Source organism: Coregonus clupeaformis, chromosome 10 (genome assembly GCF_020615455.1).
Source record: "Coregonus clupeaformis isolate EN_2021a chromosome 10, ASM2061545v1, whole genome shotgun sequence".
In the NCBI taxonomy this organism is placed as follows: domain Eukaryota; kingdom Metazoa; phylum Chordata; class Actinopteri; order Salmoniformes; family Salmonidae; genus Coregonus; species Coregonus clupeaformis.
Window position 1 is genome coordinate 11,302,702 of NC_059201.1, and position 18,961 is coordinate 11,321,662.

Below are 18,961 nucleotides of genomic sequence, written 5' to 3' on the forward strand. Positions count from 1 at the left end.
CTTTTGAAACTTCTGAGTGTAATGTTTACTGTTAATATTTATTGTTTATTTCACTTTTTTTACTATCTACTTCACTTGCTTTGGCAATGTTAACACACATTTCCCATGCCAATAAAGCCCTTAAATTGAAATTGAATTGAATTGAATTGAGAGAGAGAGAGAGAGAGAGAGAGAGAGAGAGAGAGAGAGAGAGAGAGAGAGAGAGAGAGAGAGAGAGAGAGAGAGAGAGAGAGAGAGAGAGAGAGAGAGAGAGAGAGAGAGAGAGAGAGAGAGAGAGAGAGATTACTGATGCCTTATTGCTGTTGGTCCCACCATTTTTGTTATATGTATACTTTGACAATGTAAGTAATTTAACTTGCCATGTCAATAAAGTCTACTGAATTGAATTGAGAGAGGTTATGAAGATTGGGCTCTTACAGGGGGAGACATAGAGGTTATGAAGGCTGCTGTTTCAGACTGACCTGTCTCTGAGGCTGACTGTCCAGGGAGAGTTTCCAGGAAGGCCACCAACAATGCGCATTATTGGGCTCTTGGCCAAACGATCCTCTCTCTTCCCACACTCGTTAAACTCAACAATCTCTGTGTGCACACACATGCATTCATGTGCATACAAACGCGCACACACACACACACAAACACACACACACACACACACACAACTACTTCAGTTGATGAGTAAAGTTGTGTCCACAGGTCCACTTCCAGGAAATACTTATTTTTCATTCTAGTTGCATATCCCTTTAGAAACTCACCTGCTGGCTCAATGATGGACAGTTTCTCCCCAGCTGTTCAAACAACAATAACCAGAATAATTATTGAATCAGTTTATAACAACACAGAGCCATAGAGGGATTAGTGCTTTGAGCAAAATGTATTAAAAGAGCTTTATAGTGTTAGTAAGTTAATATTGTTATTATTAATAATGATATTAGGCATACTATTAGAGCATAGAGATAAAAGATAATGAGTGACAGAGTAACAAAATAAAGATATATGGAGAGAGGAATGTGATGCCTGACGGCACAGAGTAATGGGAGGAGTGGAATCTTTACCACATTGCTTGATGGCGCAGTAGTCAAACTCTGTTTTGGGGTCAGTGGTGTAGCACCATGGTCCGTGCTGGTCCCCATCTGGGTTCCGGCAGTAGTTCTCTGTCAGGTTGGCATCAGGATGGGTCCCTGGGTTTATCCTGGAAAGCCACAGTACAGTAAACCTACCTGCGCATGTCACAGGAGACACTCCTACAAACACATGCTACTATCCCATAAATAAATACAAATATATATATTGAGTTTCCCTCTTTGACAATGCCAAACAGACCTGCCTTTTACAAATTCATGATCAATTTAATTTTAGAATCTACTGGTTATTTGTCATACTTTGTTTTGTGTGGCATGTTGACACTCCACTTCTGGCAAGTGATGCCCTTACGCGTCTTTCGGACTACACCCCTGTAGTTTTTACCATTTTCATGGTAGCAATCTAGGGTGTGGGGAAAAAGGACATGAAAACATGATTACAGGGTTGGGATCAATTCCATTTGTATTCCAGTCAATACACTAACATTCTAATTCCAATTCTCTTTAATGCTTTTCAATTAGAAAAATGTGGAATTGGAATTTGGTTTATCTTAAAAAACGACTGGAATTGAAATAGAATTAACCTCCAACCACTTCTTTGAGTTATTAAGTAGACTTGTGTTTGAGGAACATAGATTGCATTGAGAGCGCATCGGTCCAATTGAAACACCAGAGGACAGTGTACCCTCAGCTTCGATGTCGTCTGCACAGCGTTTGATCTGTAAACAGAGAGCCGTCCTCATCATAGGCACAGACGTGAAGCACCAGGGCGCCTCGGATCCATCTGGGTTACGACAGTAGTTCTCCTCCAAGCCCCTGGGAGCAATGGTATAGCAAATAGTTTAGCCAATAAGTATAGCACACAAAAACACATGGATCATTATTCATGGGTAAATACAGTAGGTTGGATGTATGCTACTGACTCTAAGTCGCTCTGGATATGAGCGTCTGCTATGACTAAAATGTAAACGTATTCTAGGAATATAAATAACTAGACCCAAGATCAGCCATTCATGTAGATACTCATCTCAATAACCTTCACTTCACTCCTCAAGTCATCGTCCCTCCTCTCATCCCTTTAACCATCAGTCCCACGTCCCTTTAACCATTAGTCCCACCTCTCGTCCCTTTAACCATCAGTCCTACCTCTCGTCCCTTTAACCATCAGTCCCACCTCTCGTCCCTTTAACCATCAGTCCCACCTCTCATCCCTTTAACCATCAGTCCCACCTCTCATCCCTTTAACCATCAGTCCCACCTCTCGTCCCTTTAACCATCAGTCCCACCCCTCGTCCCTTTAACCATCAGTCCCACCCCTCGTCCCTTTAACCATCAGTCCCACCTCTCGTCCCTTTAACCATCAGTCCCACCTCTCGTCCCTTTAACCATCAGTCCCACCTCTCGTCCCTTTAACCATCAGTCCCACCTCTCGTCCCTTTAACCATCAGTCCCACCTCTCGTCCCTTTAACCATCAGTCCCACCTCTCGTCCCTTTAACCATCAGTCCCACCTCTCATCCCTTTAACCATCATTCCCACCTCTCATCCCTTTAACCATTAGTCCCACCTCTCGTCCCCTTAACCATCAGTCCCACCTCTCGTCCCTTTAACCATCATTCCCACCTCTCGTCCCTTTAACCATCAGTCCCACCTCTCGTCCCTTTAACCATCAGTCCCACCTCTCATCCCTTTAACCATCACCTCTCGTCCCTTCAACCATCAGTCCCACCTCTCATTTTTCTGGCTTACTTGCATTCATAGGTGTTTGGGTAGAAGGGGTGCTCATGAGGGTACTGGGCGTCCCAACGCTGACAGGCGATACCGCTGGTCGTCTCATTTACTTTACCGCGGTAATCCTCCCCGCGACCACGGAAACAGTTTGTGGTGTAGCTGGACCGGAGGCGTCTCTTTGTAACCACAGCTAGAGTGAAAGGAGAAAGGTGATATAGATTGTATTACATTGTTATAACAACGGAATAGTGTGAATGAATGTACAGGGTGGGTGTATGAGGGGGAAAGACGTACAGCACTTGCTGATCTCGCAGCTCTCTCTCTCCATATCAGGGTCTGTGGTGTAGCACCAGGGAACAGGGGAGGCGTCTGGGTTACGGCAGTAGTCATCATCCAAGCTCTTATCTGGATACCTGGAGCGCACATGTACAGTATTCCAGCACAATGTTAGGAACTTCTCAATTGGAATTATTGATTGTTCTCTACTCTGCTACAGTACTAAATATTGATTAGAGCGGAGTAATGCTGGCATTGCATTCAGAAAGTATTCAGACCCCTTCACTTTTTCCACATTTTGCACATGTATTAAAAATAAAAAACGGAAATATCACATTTACATAAGTATTCAGACCCTTTACTCAGTACTTTGTTGAAGCACCTGTGGCAGCGATTACAGCCTAGATTATTTTTGGGTATGACGCTACAAGCTTGGCACACCTGTAATTGGGGAGTTTCTCCCATTCTTCCCTACAGATCCTCTCAAGCTCTGTCAGGTTGGATGGGGAGCATCGCTGCACAGCTATTTTCAGGTCTCTCCAGAGATGTTCGATCGGGTTCAAGTCCGGGCTCTGGCTGGGCCACTCAAGGACATTCAGACACTTGTCCCGAAGCCACTCCTGCGTTGTCTTGGCTGTGTGCTTATGGTCGTTGTCCTGTTGGAAGGTGAACCTTCGACCCAGTCTGAAGTCCTGAGCGTTCTGGAGCAGGTTTTCATCAAGGATCTCTCAGTACTTTGCTCCATTCATCTTTCCCTCAATCCTAACTAGTCTCCCAGTCCCTGCCGCTGAAAAACATCCCCATCTCATGATGCTGCCACCACCATGCTTCACCGTAAGGATGGTGCCAGGTTTCCTCCAGACATGATGCTTGGCATTCAGGCCAAAGAGTTCAATCTTGGTTTCATCATACCAGAGAATCTTGTTTCTCATGGTCGCAGTGCGCTTTAGGTGCCTTTTGGCAAACTCCAAGCGGGCTGTCGTGCCTTTTACTAAGGATTGGCTTCCGTCTGGCCACTCGACCATAAAGGCCTGATTGGTGGAGTGCTGCAGAGATGGTTGTCCTTCTGGAAGGTTCTCCCATCTCCACAGAGGAACTCTGGAGCTCTGTCAGAGTGACCATCGGGTTCTTGGTCACCTCCCTGACCAAGGCCCTTCTCCCCCAATTGTTCAGTTTGGCCGGGCGGCCAGCTCTAGGAAGGGTCTTGGTGGGTCCAAACGTCTTCCATTTAATAATGATGGAGGACACTGTGTTCTTGGGGACCTTCAATGCTGCAGAAATGTTTTGGTACATTTCCCCAGATCTGTGCCTCGACACAATCCTGTCTCGGAGCTCTACGGACAAATTCCTTCAACCTCATGGCTTGGTTTTTGCTCTGACATGCACTGTCAACTGTGGGACCTTATATAGACAGGTGTGTGCCTTTCCAAATCATCTCCAAATCAATAGCATTTACCACAGGTGGACGCCAATCAAGTTGTAGAAACATCTCAAGGATGATCAATGGAAATAGGATGCACCTGAGATCAATTTCGAGTCTCATAGCAAAGGGTCTGAATACTTTACTGTAAATAAGATATTTAAGCAAATATATATATAAACTTGCAAAAAGGTATAAAAACCTGCTTTCACTTTGTCATTATGGGGTTTTGTGTGTAGATTGATGAGGGGAAAAAAACAATTTAATCAATTTTAGAATAAGGCCGTAAAGTAATAGTAGTGGTTGTGGTAGTGGTTGTAGTGGTAGTGGTAGTGGTTGTAGTGGTAGTGGTTGTAGTGGTAGTAGTGGTAGTGGTTGTAGTGGTAGTGATAGTAGTGGTAATGGTAGTGGTGTTAGTGGTAGTGGTTGTGGTAGTTGTAGTGGTAGTAGTGGTTGTAGTGGTAGTGGTTGTAGTGGTAGTGGTTTTAGTGGTAGTGGTAGTAGTGGTAGTGGTTTTAGTGGTAGTGGTTGTAGTGGTAGTGGTTGTAGTAGTGGTTGTAGTGGTAGTGGTTTTAGTGGTAGTGGTAGTGGTAGTGGTTGCAGTGTTAGTGGTAGTGGTTGTAGTGGTAGTGGTTGTAGCGGTAGTGGTTGTAGTAGTGGTTGTAGTGGTAGTGGTTGTAGTGGTAGTGGTAGTGGTAGTAGTGGTAGTGGTTGTAGTGGTTTTAGTGGTAGTGGTTTTAGTGGTAGTGGTTGTAGTAGTGGTTGTAGTGGTAGTGGTTGTAGTGGTAGTGGTTGTAGTGGTAGTAGTGGTTGTAGTGGTAGTGGTTGTAGTGGTAGTGGTAGTGGTTGTAGTGGTTGTAGTGGTAGTGGTTGTAGTGGTTGTAGTGGTGGTGGTTGTAGTGGGTGGTGGTAGTGGTAGTAGTGGTAGTGGTAGTGGTAGTAGTGGTAGTGGTAGTAGTGGTTGTAGTGGTTGTAGTGGTAGTGGTTTTAGTGGTAGTGGTAGTGGTTGTAGTGGTAGTGGTTTTAGTGGTAGTGGTTGTAGTAGTGGTTGTAGTGGTAGTGGTTGTAGTGGTAGTGGTTGTAGTGGTAGTGGTTGTAGTGGTAGTGGTAGTGGTAGTAGTGGTTGTAGGGGTAGTGGTTGTAGTGGTAGTGGTTGTAGTGGTAGTGGTTGTAGTGGTAGTGGTTTTAGTGGTAGTGGTTGTAGTGGTAGTGGTTGTAGTGGTTGTAGTGGTTGTGGTAGTGGTAGTAGTGGTTGTAGGGGTGGTGGTTATAGTGGTAGTGGTTGTAGTGGTAGTGGTGGTAGTGGTAGTAGTGGTAGTAGTGGTAGTGGTAGTGGTAGTGGTAGTGGTAGTGGTAGTGGTAGTGGTAGTGGTAGTGGTGGTTGTAGTGGTAGTGGTTGTAGTGGTAGTGGTTTTAGTGGTAGTGGTTGTAGTGGTAGTGGTTATCGTGGTAGGTGATAATAGTACTGGGTGGACAGACATACTTCTCAGGCTGGTAGATGTGTTGTTGTGGATACTGCTGGTCCCAACGTTGGCACTCTCTGCCACTCACTGTGTGGTCAACCTGACCCCTGTAGTCTTCCCCATTACATGTGATACACACCTCTGTGCACAAACCCAAACACACACAGTCTGTAACAACACTGTGATGTTCTCTGTGATCAAAACAGACATGTCCACTGTGCCAAACAGACATGTCCACTGTGCCAAACAGACATGTCCACTGTGCCAAACAGACATGTCCACTGTGCCAAACAGATAATAAGTTCAAAGACAACACATACACACATAGTGTTCTTCACATTATCTTTAGAAACATTTGCAGTTGCAATCCTTCAACCGCTGGAATTTTTAACAGAATGGGATGTACCATCTTTGCAGTGGGGGATATTGCAGGTCTCATAACGATATTCTGGATCAGTGGTGTAGCACCACGGCCCGATACGGTCCCCATCTGGGTTCCTGCAGTAGTTCAGCTCCAAGCCATTAGTGGCTGTGGGTGTCCATCTATGACAAGTATAGAAACAGAATGTGTGTGAGAGAGACAGAGACATATCTTATTATATATACAGTATATATTATATATATATATATACATGTTTTCAACTTCCAAACTACAACTCCCAGAAATCAATGGGATGATATTACCTGTGATCGTGTGGGAACTTTGACCACCACTGTTGACAAGTATGGCCGCTTTTTGTCATGAACACCTTGCCTCGATAGTCTTCTCCTTTACCCACAATGCACTTTCTTACGTAGACTGCACATCACAGAAAAAAATATGGCTTTTCAAAATAAAATCACAGCATACTACTGACACAACATCACTCATTTTGTAGTAACATGACATAAATTAACTGAGAACTTAAATGACAGAGAACATGACCTCACTTTGACCCCAAAGCTTACCCTTCTTCTCATAAAGGTCACAGTTGACGTTCCTCTTGACCTCTGCGTTGCTGCCATCCTCCACCCATGGTAGCTGTTTACAGGTGATGGAGGGACGCGTCTCGTAGTTGAAGGCTCTTATGAAATCAGAATCACCTTAATTCATCAAAGTACATTTACACATGGAATTACCCGGGAATTTGCCTTAGTGAGAAGGAGCTGCCAGCAACAGACAATATACAAACAGAATTCAGACACAAGTCCACATAGACATCATACAGAGTATACCATTTCAGTACAGTAAACATACAACTCTGGAGTTTAGGCTGACTGCAGTGGGAATATACCATTTAAGGAGGGGATACTTCTATATAAGCAGAGGGAAGGCTGTTGCCATGGCAAATATATGCAGTGTTGTGCAGAGGTCTACATAGTGCAAATCACAGGAGGTTGGTGGCACCTTAATTTGGGAGGATGGGCTCGTGGTAATGGCCGGAGCGGTATTATTGGAATGGTATCAAATACGTCAAACACATGGTTTCCATGTGTTTGATGCCATTCCATTTACTCCGTTCAGGCCATTATTATGAGCTGTCCTCCCCTCAGCAGCCTCCACTGGTGCAAATGCAGTATAGTGCAGATTTGTATTAGAGGTCATTGATGACATTGGTTAAATGTAAAGTCACTTACACTACATGACCAAAAGTATGTGGACACCTGCTCGTCGAACATCTCATTCCAAAATCATGGACATTAATATGGAGTTGGCCCCCCCTTTGCTGCTATACCAGCCTTCCAATCTTCTGGGAAGGCTTTCCACTAGATGTTGGAACATTGCTGCGGGGACTTGCTTCCATTCAGTCACAAGAGAATTAGTGAGGTTGGACGATTAGGCCAGGCTCGCAGTCGGCGTTCCAATTCATCCCAAAGGTGTTCGATGGGGTTGAGGTCAGGGCTCTGTGCAGGCCACTTCTTCCACAACGATCTTGACAAACAATTTCTGTATGGACCTCGCTTTGTGCACGGGGGCATTGTCATGCTGAAACAGGAAAGGGCCTTCCCCAAACTGTTGCCACAAAGTTGGAAGCACAGAATTGTCTAGAATGTCATTGTAGTTTACAACAATTATAGTTTCTGAGGTGGAAGTTGGGAGAGTTATATTTGGGAGTTGTGGTGAGGGAGGCCCCGCTCTCTCCTTTCCCAGATGTTTAGTTCATTTCATTCCGATCTCCTCTGCATTATTGTAGCCATTTGCTAGAGCCTGTCAACTATGCCTCTGCCTATCCCTGTTCTCTCCTCTCTGCACAGGCTATACAAACGCCTCACACCGCGTGGCTGCTGCCTCTCTAACCTGGTGGTCCCTGCACGCACCACCCATGTGGAGTTCCAGGTCTCAGGCAGCCTCTGGAACTGCTGTTCTGCTGCCAACAAGGCAGAGTTCATCTCAGCCTATGCTACCCTCCAGTCCCTCGACTTCTTGGCGCTGACGGAAACATGGATTACCACTGAAAACACTGCTACTCCTACTGCTCTCTCCTCGTCTGACCATGTGTTCTCGCATACCCCGAGAGCATCTGGTCAGCGGGGTGGTGGCACAGGAATCCTCATCTCTCCCAAGTGGACATTCTCAATTTTTCCCCTGACCCATCTGTCTATCTCCTCATTTGAATTCCATGCTGTCACAGTCACTAGCCCATTTAAGCTTAATATCCTTGTCATCTATCGCCCTCCAGGTTCCCTTGGAGAGTTCATCAATGAGCTTGACGCCTTGATAAGTTCCTTTCCTGAGGATGGCTCACCCCTCACAGTTCTGGGGGATTTCAACCTCCCTACGTCTACATTTGACTCATTTCTCTCTGCCTCCTTCTTTCCACTCCTCTCCTCTTTTGACCTCACCCTCTCACTGTCCCCCCCTACTCACAAGGCAGGCAATACGCTTGACCTCATCTTTACTAGATGCTGTTGTTCTACTAATCTCACTGTAACTCCCCTCCATGTCTCCGACCACTACTTTGTATCCTTTTCTCTCTCGCTCTCCTCCAACACTACTCACTCTGCCCCTACACAGATGGTAATGCGCCGTCGCAACCTTCGCTCTCTCTCTCCCGCTACTCTCTCCTTTTCCATCCTATCATCTCTTCCCTCTGCTCAAACCTTCTCCCTCCAATCTCCTGATTCTGCCTCCTCAACCCTCCTCTCCTCCCCTTTCTGCATCCTTTGACTCTCTATGTCCCCCTATCCTCCCGGCCGGCTCGGTCCTCCCCCTCCAGCTCCGTGGCTTGATGACTCATTGCGAGCTCACAGAACAGAGCTCCGGGCAGCTGAGCGGAAATGGAAGAAAACTAGACTCCCCTGCGGACCTGGCATCTTTTCACTCCCTCCTCTCTACATTTTCTTCATCTGTTTCTGCTGCTAAGGCCACTTTCTACCACTCTAAATTCCAAGCATCTGCCTCTAACCCTAGGGAAGCTCTTTTGCCACATTCTCCTCCCTGCTGAATCCTCCTCCCCCCTCCTCCCTCTCTGTGGATGACTTCGTCAACCATTTTGAAAAGAAGGTTGACGACATCCGATCCTCGTTTGTAAAGTCAAATGACACTGCTGGTCCTGCTCACACTGCCCTGCCCTATGCTTTGACTTCTTTCTCCCCTCTCTCTTCAGATAAAATCTTGCGACTTGTGACGGCAGGCCGCCCAACAACCTGCCCGCTTGACCCTATCTCCTCCTCTCTTCTCCAGACCATCTCCGGTGACCTTCTCCCTTACCTCACCTCGCTGATCAACTCATCCTTGACCGCTGGCTATGTCCCTTCCGTCTTCAAGAGAGCGAGAGTTGCACCCCTTCTCAAAAAACCAACACTCGATCCCACTGATGTCAACAACTACAGACCAGTATCCCTTCTTTCTTTTCTCTCCAAAACTATTGAGCGTGCCGTCTTTAGCCAACTCTCTTGCTATCTCTCTCAGAATGACCTTCTTGATCCAAACCAGTCAGGTTTCAAGACTGGTCATTCAACTGAGACTGCTCTTCTCTGTGTCACGGAGGCTCTCCGCACTGCTAAAGCTAACTCTCTCTCCTCTGCTCTTGTCCTTCTAGACCTGTCTGCTGCCTTTGATACTGTGAACCATCAGATCCTCCTCTCCACCCTCTCCGAGCTGGGCATCTCCGGCGCGGCTCACTCTTGGATTGCGTCCTACCTGACCCGGTCGCTCCTACCAAGTGGCGTGGCGAGAAGCTGTCTCCGCACCACGTGCTCTCACCACTGGTGTCCCCCAGGGCTCAGTTCTAGGCCCTCTCCTATTCTCGCTATACACCAAGTCACTTGGCTCTGTCATATCCTCACATGGCCTCTCCTATCATTGCTACGCAGACGACACACAACTAATCTTCTCCTTTCCCCCTTCTGATAACCAGGTGGCGAATCGCATCTCTGCGATCCGTCATCCATATCAGTATGGATGACGGATCACCACCTCAAGCTGAACCTTGGCAAGACGGAGCTGCTCTTCCTCCCGGGGAAGGACTGCCTGTTCCATGATCTCGCCATCACGGTTGACAACTCCGTTGTATCCTCCTCCCAGAGTGCGAAGAGCCTTGGCGTGACCCTGGACAACACCCTGTCGTTCTCCGCTAACATCAAGGCGGTGACCCGATCCTGTAGGTTCATGCTCTACAACATTCGGAGAGTACGACCCTGCCTTACACAGGAAGCGGCACAGGTCCTAATCCAGGCACTTGTCATCTCCCGTCTGGATTACTGCAACTCGCTGTTGGCTGGGCTCCCTGCCTGTGCCATTAAACCCCTACAACTCAACCAGAATGCCGCAGCCCGTCTGGTGTTCAACCTTCCCAAGTTCTCTCACGTCACCCCGCTCCTCCGCACACTCCACTGACTTCCAGTTGAAGCTTGCATCTGCTACAAGACCATGGTGCTTGCCTACAGAGCTGTGAGGGGAACGGCACCTCCGTACCTTCAGGCTCTGATCAGTCCCTACACCCAAACGAGGGCATTGCGTTCATCCACCTCTGGCCTGCTGGCTCCCCTACCTCTGCGGAAGCATAGTTCCCGCTCAGCCCAGTCAAAACTGTTCGCTGCTCTGGCACCCCAATGGTGGAACAAGCTCCCTCACGACGCCAGGACAGCGGAGTCACTCACCACCTTCCGGAGACATTTGAAACCCCACCTCTTTAAGGAATACCTGGGATAGGATAAAGTAATCCTTCTACCCCCCCTTACCCCAACCCCCCCCCCCCAAAAAAATAAATAATAATAATAATAATAACATTGTAAAGTGGTTATCCCACTGGCTATAAGGTGAATGCACCCATTTGTAAGTCGCTCTGGATAAGAGCGTCTGCTAAATGACGTAAATGTAAATGTAATTGTATGCTGTAGCGTTAAGATTTCCCTTCACTGGAACTAAGGGGCCTAGCCTGAACCTTGAAAAACATCCCCAGACCATTATTCCTCCTCCACCAAACTTTACAGTTGGCACTATGCATTGGGGCAGGTAGCGTTCACCTGGCATCCACCAAACCCAGATTCGCCCGTCGGACTGCCAGATGGTGAAGCGTGATTCATCACTCGAGAGTACGTGTTTCCACTGCTACAGAATCCAATGGCGGCGAGCTTTACCCCACTCCAGCCTACACTTGGCATTGCGCATGGTGACCTTAGGCTTGTGTGCAGCTGCTCGGCCATGGAAACCCATTTCATGAAGCTCCCGACGAACAGTTGTTGTGCTGACGTTGCTTCCAGAGGCAGTTTGGAACTTGGTAGTGAGTGTTGCAACCGATGACTGAAGATTTTTAAGCGCTACGCACTTCAGCACTCAGGTTCTGTGAGCTTGTGTGGCCTACCACTTCGTGGCTGAGCCGTTGTTGCTCCTAGATGTTTCCACTTCACAATAACAGCACTTACAGTTGACCAGGGAAGCTCTAGCAGGGCAGAAATTTGAAAAATGTACTTGTTGGAAAGGTGGCCTCCTATGACGGTGCCACGTTGAAAGTCACTGAGCTCTTCAGTAAGGCCATTCTACTGCCAATGTTTGTCTATGGAGATTGCATGGCTGTGTTATCGATTTTATACACCTGTCAGCACCGGTTTTGCTGAAAAAGCCAAATCCACTAACTTGAAGGGGTGTCCACATACTTTTGTATATATAGTGTAATTCCTATGAGCCCACTGGCCGGTTGATGAGGGCCACAGCATGGGGGAAGAAGAGGGCCACAGCATGGGGGAAGAAACTGTTCAGGTGGCGGCCATTTTGTTCATGACTGACCTAGGGCTCTATTCAATCTGTAAAGATGAAGCGTTACAGATTCAGTGCTAGAAATGTAAAGGTAATTTCCGATTGAGCCGACATGCAGCGTTTACCATGAATGCAGTCTCCGCTAAAGTGGGAACATTGTCTTTAGATTTAAATCACGCTGTCAAGCTGAACTTCCACGATGTTGATTGAATAGGGCCCCTAAACCGTCTGCCAGAGGGGAGTCTTTAAAAGATGGGGTGTCCAGGGTGGGCAGGGTCGACCATGATCTTACCTGCACGCTTCCTTGTCCAAGGAGTTTTCATGTAAGCTTGTGTTATATTTTTTTATGAATTCTGGGCTAGCCTGACTGGCACTCAAACCTGTGTCCTTGGGACTGTTAGTCCAACACCTAAGATCGCTAAGATTGCTAGGTGTTGTAGTGAGGTCATACAACACTCCAAGGTACCTGCAGTCCAGTGTATTTGAGCATCGTCTGGCACAGTCCTCCAGCGTCAGCCCTGGGAGTATCAGCACCCGTGCAGAGTTCCAGGAGGTAGGAACCAGCTCCCTTCCCTCGGAACGCTGGAAGTCATTCAGAGGACAGCGGAACCCTATGGCCAAACACAAAAAACACAGTCCTAATGCCTAATGGGACTTGTCATTCATTCAATCTAACTACTATCTTAGTGGAGTGTATTACAAATTAGGGTTGTTTCAGAAGGGCTTTGGTTAGAAGTTCTAACTTAGAACCACTAGGCCTATTTACTGAATTCTGAAAAGCACACCATGTGTTGGGTACCCAGCTGTCTGTGTGTCAGCTATTCTCCTGAACAACATGTGTGCATGTGTCTGAATGAGCACATAAGACCTTTGAACCACTACACCATTTTTGTGAAGCTTACATGGGTGGACAAGTGTCCTCTATCAAAACTCTTCAACTGATAGAATCACCCTTTTGACAGACTGCAGTCAGTAAAATGACAGTATACATTATTGATCCCATTAATAGCTAAACTAAACTGCCACCTAATCGTTTTTGCTGCAGTCACTTCTGTAGTATTCCTTGGTAAAATTAGCTGACCAAGGAATATAATGTATAACTACAAAAAGACACAACAACTCAACAACATCAAATCAATCCCAGTTACATTAAATTAGATACTAATTGGCACATGAATGTCATTATCTCCAAAATTCAATAACAAAAAACTTTTTTTTTCTTACCAATGACCAATCCCCTCCAAAATGCCAGGAGAACACATGAAATAATGAGCTGCATGGCTAAGGTAAATAGTGAGACTGAGTGCAGTGCTGAATGGAAGCAGATCCGATGATTTTTTTGTCAGTTCTGTCAGTTTTTTGTCAGTTCCGTGTTTCAACGAAATTGATTAAGGTAGAGCACGGTGAAAGATTAAGAAGCCTATAAAAAATGTATTGTGGTGTTTCTTGGACGGGAAAATACAAAGTTACGAAATCAGTGTGAATAATGACTTTATCCCGTCCACCCACACGTGAACATGTAACAAGCTTAATCAAATAGAGCCGCTTACCCCAAAAAGACAACCAATCGATAAGGACATTAATCATTAATACAATGTAGCCTAAAATATCAACTGAAGTCAGTGTGACACTTTATTTATGAGCCCCGGCAATACGCGTGATCACCACTGGACGTCAGTAGACTCCAAATGACCACAGTAGATTGACTTTTTTTTGGGAAAAGTGAAACTACAGAGCCATCCCACTTTTAGTTCAGACAGAAACCACTCAGACAGCGTGAAGGTAAAGATACATTTATTTTACATGCATTAAAATCTAGGCTAATCAAATCATTGTGGATAAATGTGGTTGCAAATTGAATTGAGAAAATGTGAACTTTGATCACAGGCAATGTGTGCTTGTGGGCAATACGAGCTTTGAGCTTTAACTTTACCTGGAGATCGATTACAGAAAACTTGACAAGAATCCTCCATACATTTAATTTGGTGGCTATCGGGCAACAAACATTAGAATGCGACAATGAAGCTAGCCTTCACTACATGCACAACACACTCAATCAATGGGCTACTAACATACCTAATGTAGCATATTAAATGCATTTACACATGCAGATATCACATGATTTTTATGATGTAATATCTGTGGTGCTAATGTGCTATACATTTGTTTACAATGTACTGTATCTTATGACGCTGCAACCTGGACTCATGGGGTAGACGTAACATAGTCCACTAAATCTGCCTACCTCCATTTAGTAAGATATTTTATATTTAGTATGGTGTATTAATTTGTGGATGTCCATCATCCATTTCGTATGATACTGTATGTTATGAATTGCAATCCGTACAATATGTTATAAATACGCCCACTCATCCACCCCAACCAACCAGCCTCCTTTTGTTTTTGCCTTAAGTAACTTTCTGTCTTATGTAACCATACCAAACATAACATATCATACTAATTTGAGTGCCTCGGATTTACATGTACTATGTTACATCTAGTTTATGAGACCAGGCTGGACAAAAATCTAAAACAGGACTATAGGATGTAAGGCAGTTGTTAATTATTTATAATTACTGGAAATGTTACAGACTTTGGCTTTAATGGACTTTTTCACCTTCTTTCTACTGATATTTGGTGATGATATTTAGGCTGTATTTTTTAAAATTAAAACCTCCTTCATAGGATGTGTGCTGCTAAAATGACAGAAGGGAACTTGAACATGGAATCCTGCAAGGCCCCTCTGTTTTAGAGACAAGCTGAACCGGCCACAGGTGAAGTCAATCTGTCCGTCCTACTTCTGCACGGCATCCGTTTCTCATCTGAGAACTGGCTCAATATAGGCACACTGGAGACATTGGTCAAAGCTGGCTGTCGTGCTGTGGCCATCGACCTACCAAGTGAGCTTCGGTTGTGAACAGTAGTAAATTAGTAGTTGAGCAACAAAAACATAATTAATTACTCAATTAATCACTGACCTGTAACTCCACCTCTCTCTTCCTCTACCTTCTCCCCACCACTAGGTTTTGGCCAGTCTAAGTCAGCAGTGGCCCCCTCTGCTGTAGGAGAGCTGGCCCCTGGTGAATTCCTGAAGCAGGTGTGTGAGGCCCTGGGGATGGGGCCAGTGGTGGTAGTCAGTCCCTCTCTCAGTGGCATGTACTCCCTACCTTTCCTCTTCCAGCACGAGGCTCTGGTCCGGGCTTACATCCCCGTGGCTCCCATGTGCACTGAGAAATTCACAGCAGAGCAGTACGTCAGCATATACAGTGGGGAGAACAAGTATTTGATACACTGCCGATTTTGCAGGTTTTCCTACTTACAAAGCATGTAGAGGTCTGTAATTTTTATCATAGGTACACTTCAACTGTGAGAGACGGAATCTAAAACAAAAATCCAGAAAATCACATTGTATGATTTTTAAGTAATTAATTTGCATTTTATTGCATGACATAAGTATTTGATACATCAGAAAAGCAGAACTTAATATTTGGTACAGAAACCTTTGTTTGCAATTACAGAGATCATACGTTTCCTGTAGGTCTTGACCAGGTTTGCACACACTGCAGCAGGGATTTTGGCCCATTCCTCCATACAGACCTTCTCCAGATCCTTCAGGTTTCGGGGCTGTCGCTGGGCAATACGGACTTTCAGCTCCCTCCAAAGATTTTCTATTGGGTTCAGGTCTGGAGACTGGCTAGGCCACTCTAGGACCTTGAGATGCTTCTTACGGAGCCACTCCTTAGTTGCCCTGGCTGTGTGTTTCGGGACGTTGTCATGCTGGAAGACCCAGCCACGACCCATCTTCAATGCTCTTACTGAGGGAAGGAGGTTGTTGGCCAAGATCTCGCGATACATGGCCCCATCTATCCTCCCCTCAATACGGTGCAGTCGTCCTGTCCCCTTTTCAGAAAAGCATCCCCAAAGAATGATGTTTCCTCCTCCATGCTTCACGGTTGGGATGGTGTTCTTGGGGTTGTACTCATCCTTCTTCTTCCTCCAAACACGGCGAGTGGAGTTTAGACCAAAAAGCTATATTTTTGTCTCATCAGACCACATGACCTTCTCCCATTCCTCCTCTGGATCATCCAGATGGTCATTGACAAACTTCAGATGGGCCTGGACATGCGCTGGCTTGAGCAAGGGGACCTTGCGTGCGCTGCAGGATTTTAATCCATGACGGCGTAGTGTGTTACTAATGGTTTTCTTTGAGACTGTGGTCCCAGCTCTCTTCAGGTCATTGCTCAGGTCCTGCCGTGTAGTTCTGGGCTGATCCCTCACCTTCCTCATGATCATTGATGCCCCACGAGGTGAGATCTTGCATGGAGCCCCAGACCGAGGGTGATTGACCGTCATCTTGAACTTCTTCCATTTTCTAATAATTGCGCCAACAGTTGTTGCCTTCTCACCAAGCTGCTTGCCTATTGTCCTGTAGCCCATCCCAGCCTTGTGCAGGTCTACAATTTTATCCCTGATGTCCTTACACAGCTCTCTGGTCTTGGCCATTGTGGAGAGGTTGGAGTCTGTTTTATTGAGAGTGGACAGGTGTCTTTTATACAGGTAATGAGTTCAAACAGGTGCAGTTAATACAGGTAATGAGTGGAGAACTGGAGTGCTTCGTAAAGAAAAACTAACAGGTCTGTGAGAGCCGGAATTCTTACTGGTTGGTAGGTGATCAAATACTTATGTCATGCAATAAAATGCAAATTAATTACTTAAAAATCATACAATGTGATTTTCTGGATTTTTGTTTTAGATTCTGTCTCTCACAGTTAAAGTGTACCTATGATAAAAAATTACAGACCTCTACATGCTTTGTAAGTAGGAAAACCTGCAAAATCGGCAGTGTATCAAATACTTGTTCTCCCCACTGTAGGTGCATATGTGTGTGTGTGTGTGTGCTGAGGGATTATAGCTCCCCTCTCTCTTTTCCCCTCTCTGGTTGGTCAGTGCTTGTTGCAAACACGGGCTTTGCTCCTATGAAACATGTCCTGTGTTTGGGTGCTCTGTGTGACTGTCCGGAAATCTGAAATTGCCTTTAAAAGCCGAATTGTCTACAACCTGCAATCGGATTGAATCCCGGCCTTTGTATGTGAGATTGGGTAACAGTTTATTTGAACTAGCCACCTCTACTTTCATTCCAGACTCCGTCTCTGATGGTCTATGGAGACCAGGATGCTCAGCTAGGGGAGGTTTCTCTGAACAACCTGAGGAGCCTGGCCAATCATAAGGTGGTGTTGATGAAAGGAGCAGGACATCCGTGCTATCTGGACGACCCAGCCACGTCGCACACAGCTCTCACTGACTTTCTCAGCACGTTGTGATGTTGTTCAGTGTCATTGGGATATCTGTCCATGGATGCAACACTATACGACCAACAATTCAACGTTGAATACCTACTAACATTTCTTTATATAAAAAAATCTACTATGTATGTTGTTGCTAACTTGTGGAATAGACACTGTCTGGAATGCGGTTTTAACCAATCAGCATTCAGGTTTAGACCCACCCGTTGTATAATATTTGTCAAAAGCTAGTAGGGAGGATTTCTTATATCAAAGACTAACTTGTGATGTTTTGGGGACCTGTAAATAGGTCACTGATGAAAATAGTGTATGTGAACTGTGTGTTTGTAGCCTATACAGCAGGGCTCTCCCTCTCCAACCCTGTTCCTGGAGAGCTACCGGCCTGTAGGTTTTCACTCCAACCCCAGTTGCAACTAAACTGGTTCAGTTTATCAACCATCTGATTATTAGAATCAGGTGTGCTAGATTAGGGTTGGGGTGAACCTACAGGACAGTAGCTCTCCAGGAACATGGTTGGAGAGCCCTGCTACAGTTGAAGTCGGAAGTTTACATACACCTTAGCCAAATACATTTAAACTCAGTTTTTCACAATTCCTGACATTTATTCCCAGTAAAAATTCCCAGTTTTAGGTCAGTTAGGATCACCACTTTATTTTAAGAATGTGAAATGTCAGAATAATAGTAGAGAGAATTATTTATTTCAGCTTTTATGTCTTTCATCACATTCCCAGTGGGTCAGAGGTTTACATACACTCAATTAGTATTTGGTTGCATTGCCTTTAAATTGTTTAACTTGGGTCAAACGTTTTGGGTAGCCTTCCACAAGCTTCCCACAATAAATTGGGTGAATTTTGGCCCATTCCTCCAGACAGAGCTGGTGTAACTGAGTCAGGTTTGTAGGCCTCCTTGCTCGCACACACTTTTTCAGTTCTGCCCACACATTTTCTATAGGATTCAGGGCTTTGTGATGGCCACTCCAATACCTTGACTTTGTTGTCCTTAAGCCATTTTGCCACAACTTTGGAAGTATGCTTGGGGTCATTGTCCATTTGGAAGACCCATTTGCGACCAAGCTTTAACTTCCTGACTGATGTCTTGAGATGTTGCTTCAATATATCCACATAATTTTACTTCCTCATGATGCCATCTATTTTGTGAAGTGCAGCAGTCCCTCCTGCAGCAAAGCACCCCCACAGCATGATGCTGCCACCCCCATGCTTCACGGTTGGGATGGTGTTCTTCGGCTTGCAAGCTACCCCCTTTTTCCTCCAAACATAACGATGGTCATTATGGCCAAACAGTTCTATTTTTGTTTCATCAGACCAGAGGACATTTCTCCAAAAAGTACGATCTTTGTCCTCATGTGCAGTTGCAAACTGTAGTCTGGCTTTTTTATGGCAGTTTTGGAGCAGTGGCTTCTTTCTTGCTGAGCGGCCTTTCAGGTTATGTCGATATAGGACTAGTTTTACTGTGGATATAGATACTTTTGTACCTGTTTCCTCCAGCATCTTC

The 18,961-nt window shown here is 45.5% G+C and overlaps 1 protein-coding gene and 1 long non-coding RNA gene across 3 annotated transcripts in view; one reads left to right on the forward strand and one right to left on the reverse strand.

Moving 5' to 3' along the window:
- The window catches only part of LOC121574859 (hepatocyte growth factor-like protein), a 24,135-nt gene extending 10,489 nt beyond the window's left edge, over nucleotides 1–13,646 (reverse strand). The window contains exons 1-13 of one of the 2 annotated variants that reach the window (XM_041887499.2): nucleotides 13,371–13,646; nucleotides 12,613–12,757; nucleotides 6,917–7,032; nucleotides 6,653–6,767; nucleotides 6,375–6,511; nucleotides 5,989–6,109; nucleotides 3,104–3,222; nucleotides 2,828–2,999; nucleotides 1,765–1,895; nucleotides 1,380–1,482; nucleotides 1,053–1,189; nucleotides 753–785; nucleotides 462–579 (exon numbers count right to left, since the gene is read on the reverse strand). In XM_041887499.2, coding sequence (XP_041743433.1) covers nucleotides 462–579; nucleotides 753–785; nucleotides 1,053–1,189; nucleotides 1,380–1,482; nucleotides 1,765–1,895; nucleotides 2,828–2,999; nucleotides 3,104–3,222; nucleotides 5,989–6,109; nucleotides 6,375–6,511; nucleotides 6,653–6,767; nucleotides 6,917–7,032; nucleotides 12,613–12,757; nucleotides 13,371–13,425 — 1,502 coding nt within the window. In that variant the 5' untranslated portion in view covers nucleotides 13,426–13,646. Of the gene's footprint in view, nucleotides 1–461; nucleotides 580–752; nucleotides 786–1,052; nucleotides 1,190–1,379; nucleotides 1,483–1,764; nucleotides 1,896–2,827; nucleotides 3,000–3,103; nucleotides 3,223–5,988; nucleotides 6,110–6,374; nucleotides 6,512–6,652; nucleotides 6,768–6,916; nucleotides 7,052–12,612; nucleotides 12,758–13,370 lie in introns of those variants that run through there. The other variant, XM_041887500.2, reaches the window with a different exon arrangement.
- Nucleotides 13,647–13,869: 223 nt separating this feature from the next.
- On the forward strand, nucleotides 13,870–17,870 carry LOC121575817. Its single transcript, XR_006002381.1, has 4 exons — nucleotides 13,870–13,928; nucleotides 14,832–15,046; nucleotides 15,170–15,243; nucleotides 17,288–17,870. It is a non-coding gene; the product is annotated as an uncharacterized LOC121575817 (long non-coding RNA).
- Nucleotides 17,871–18,961: the final 1,091 nt, after the last annotated feature.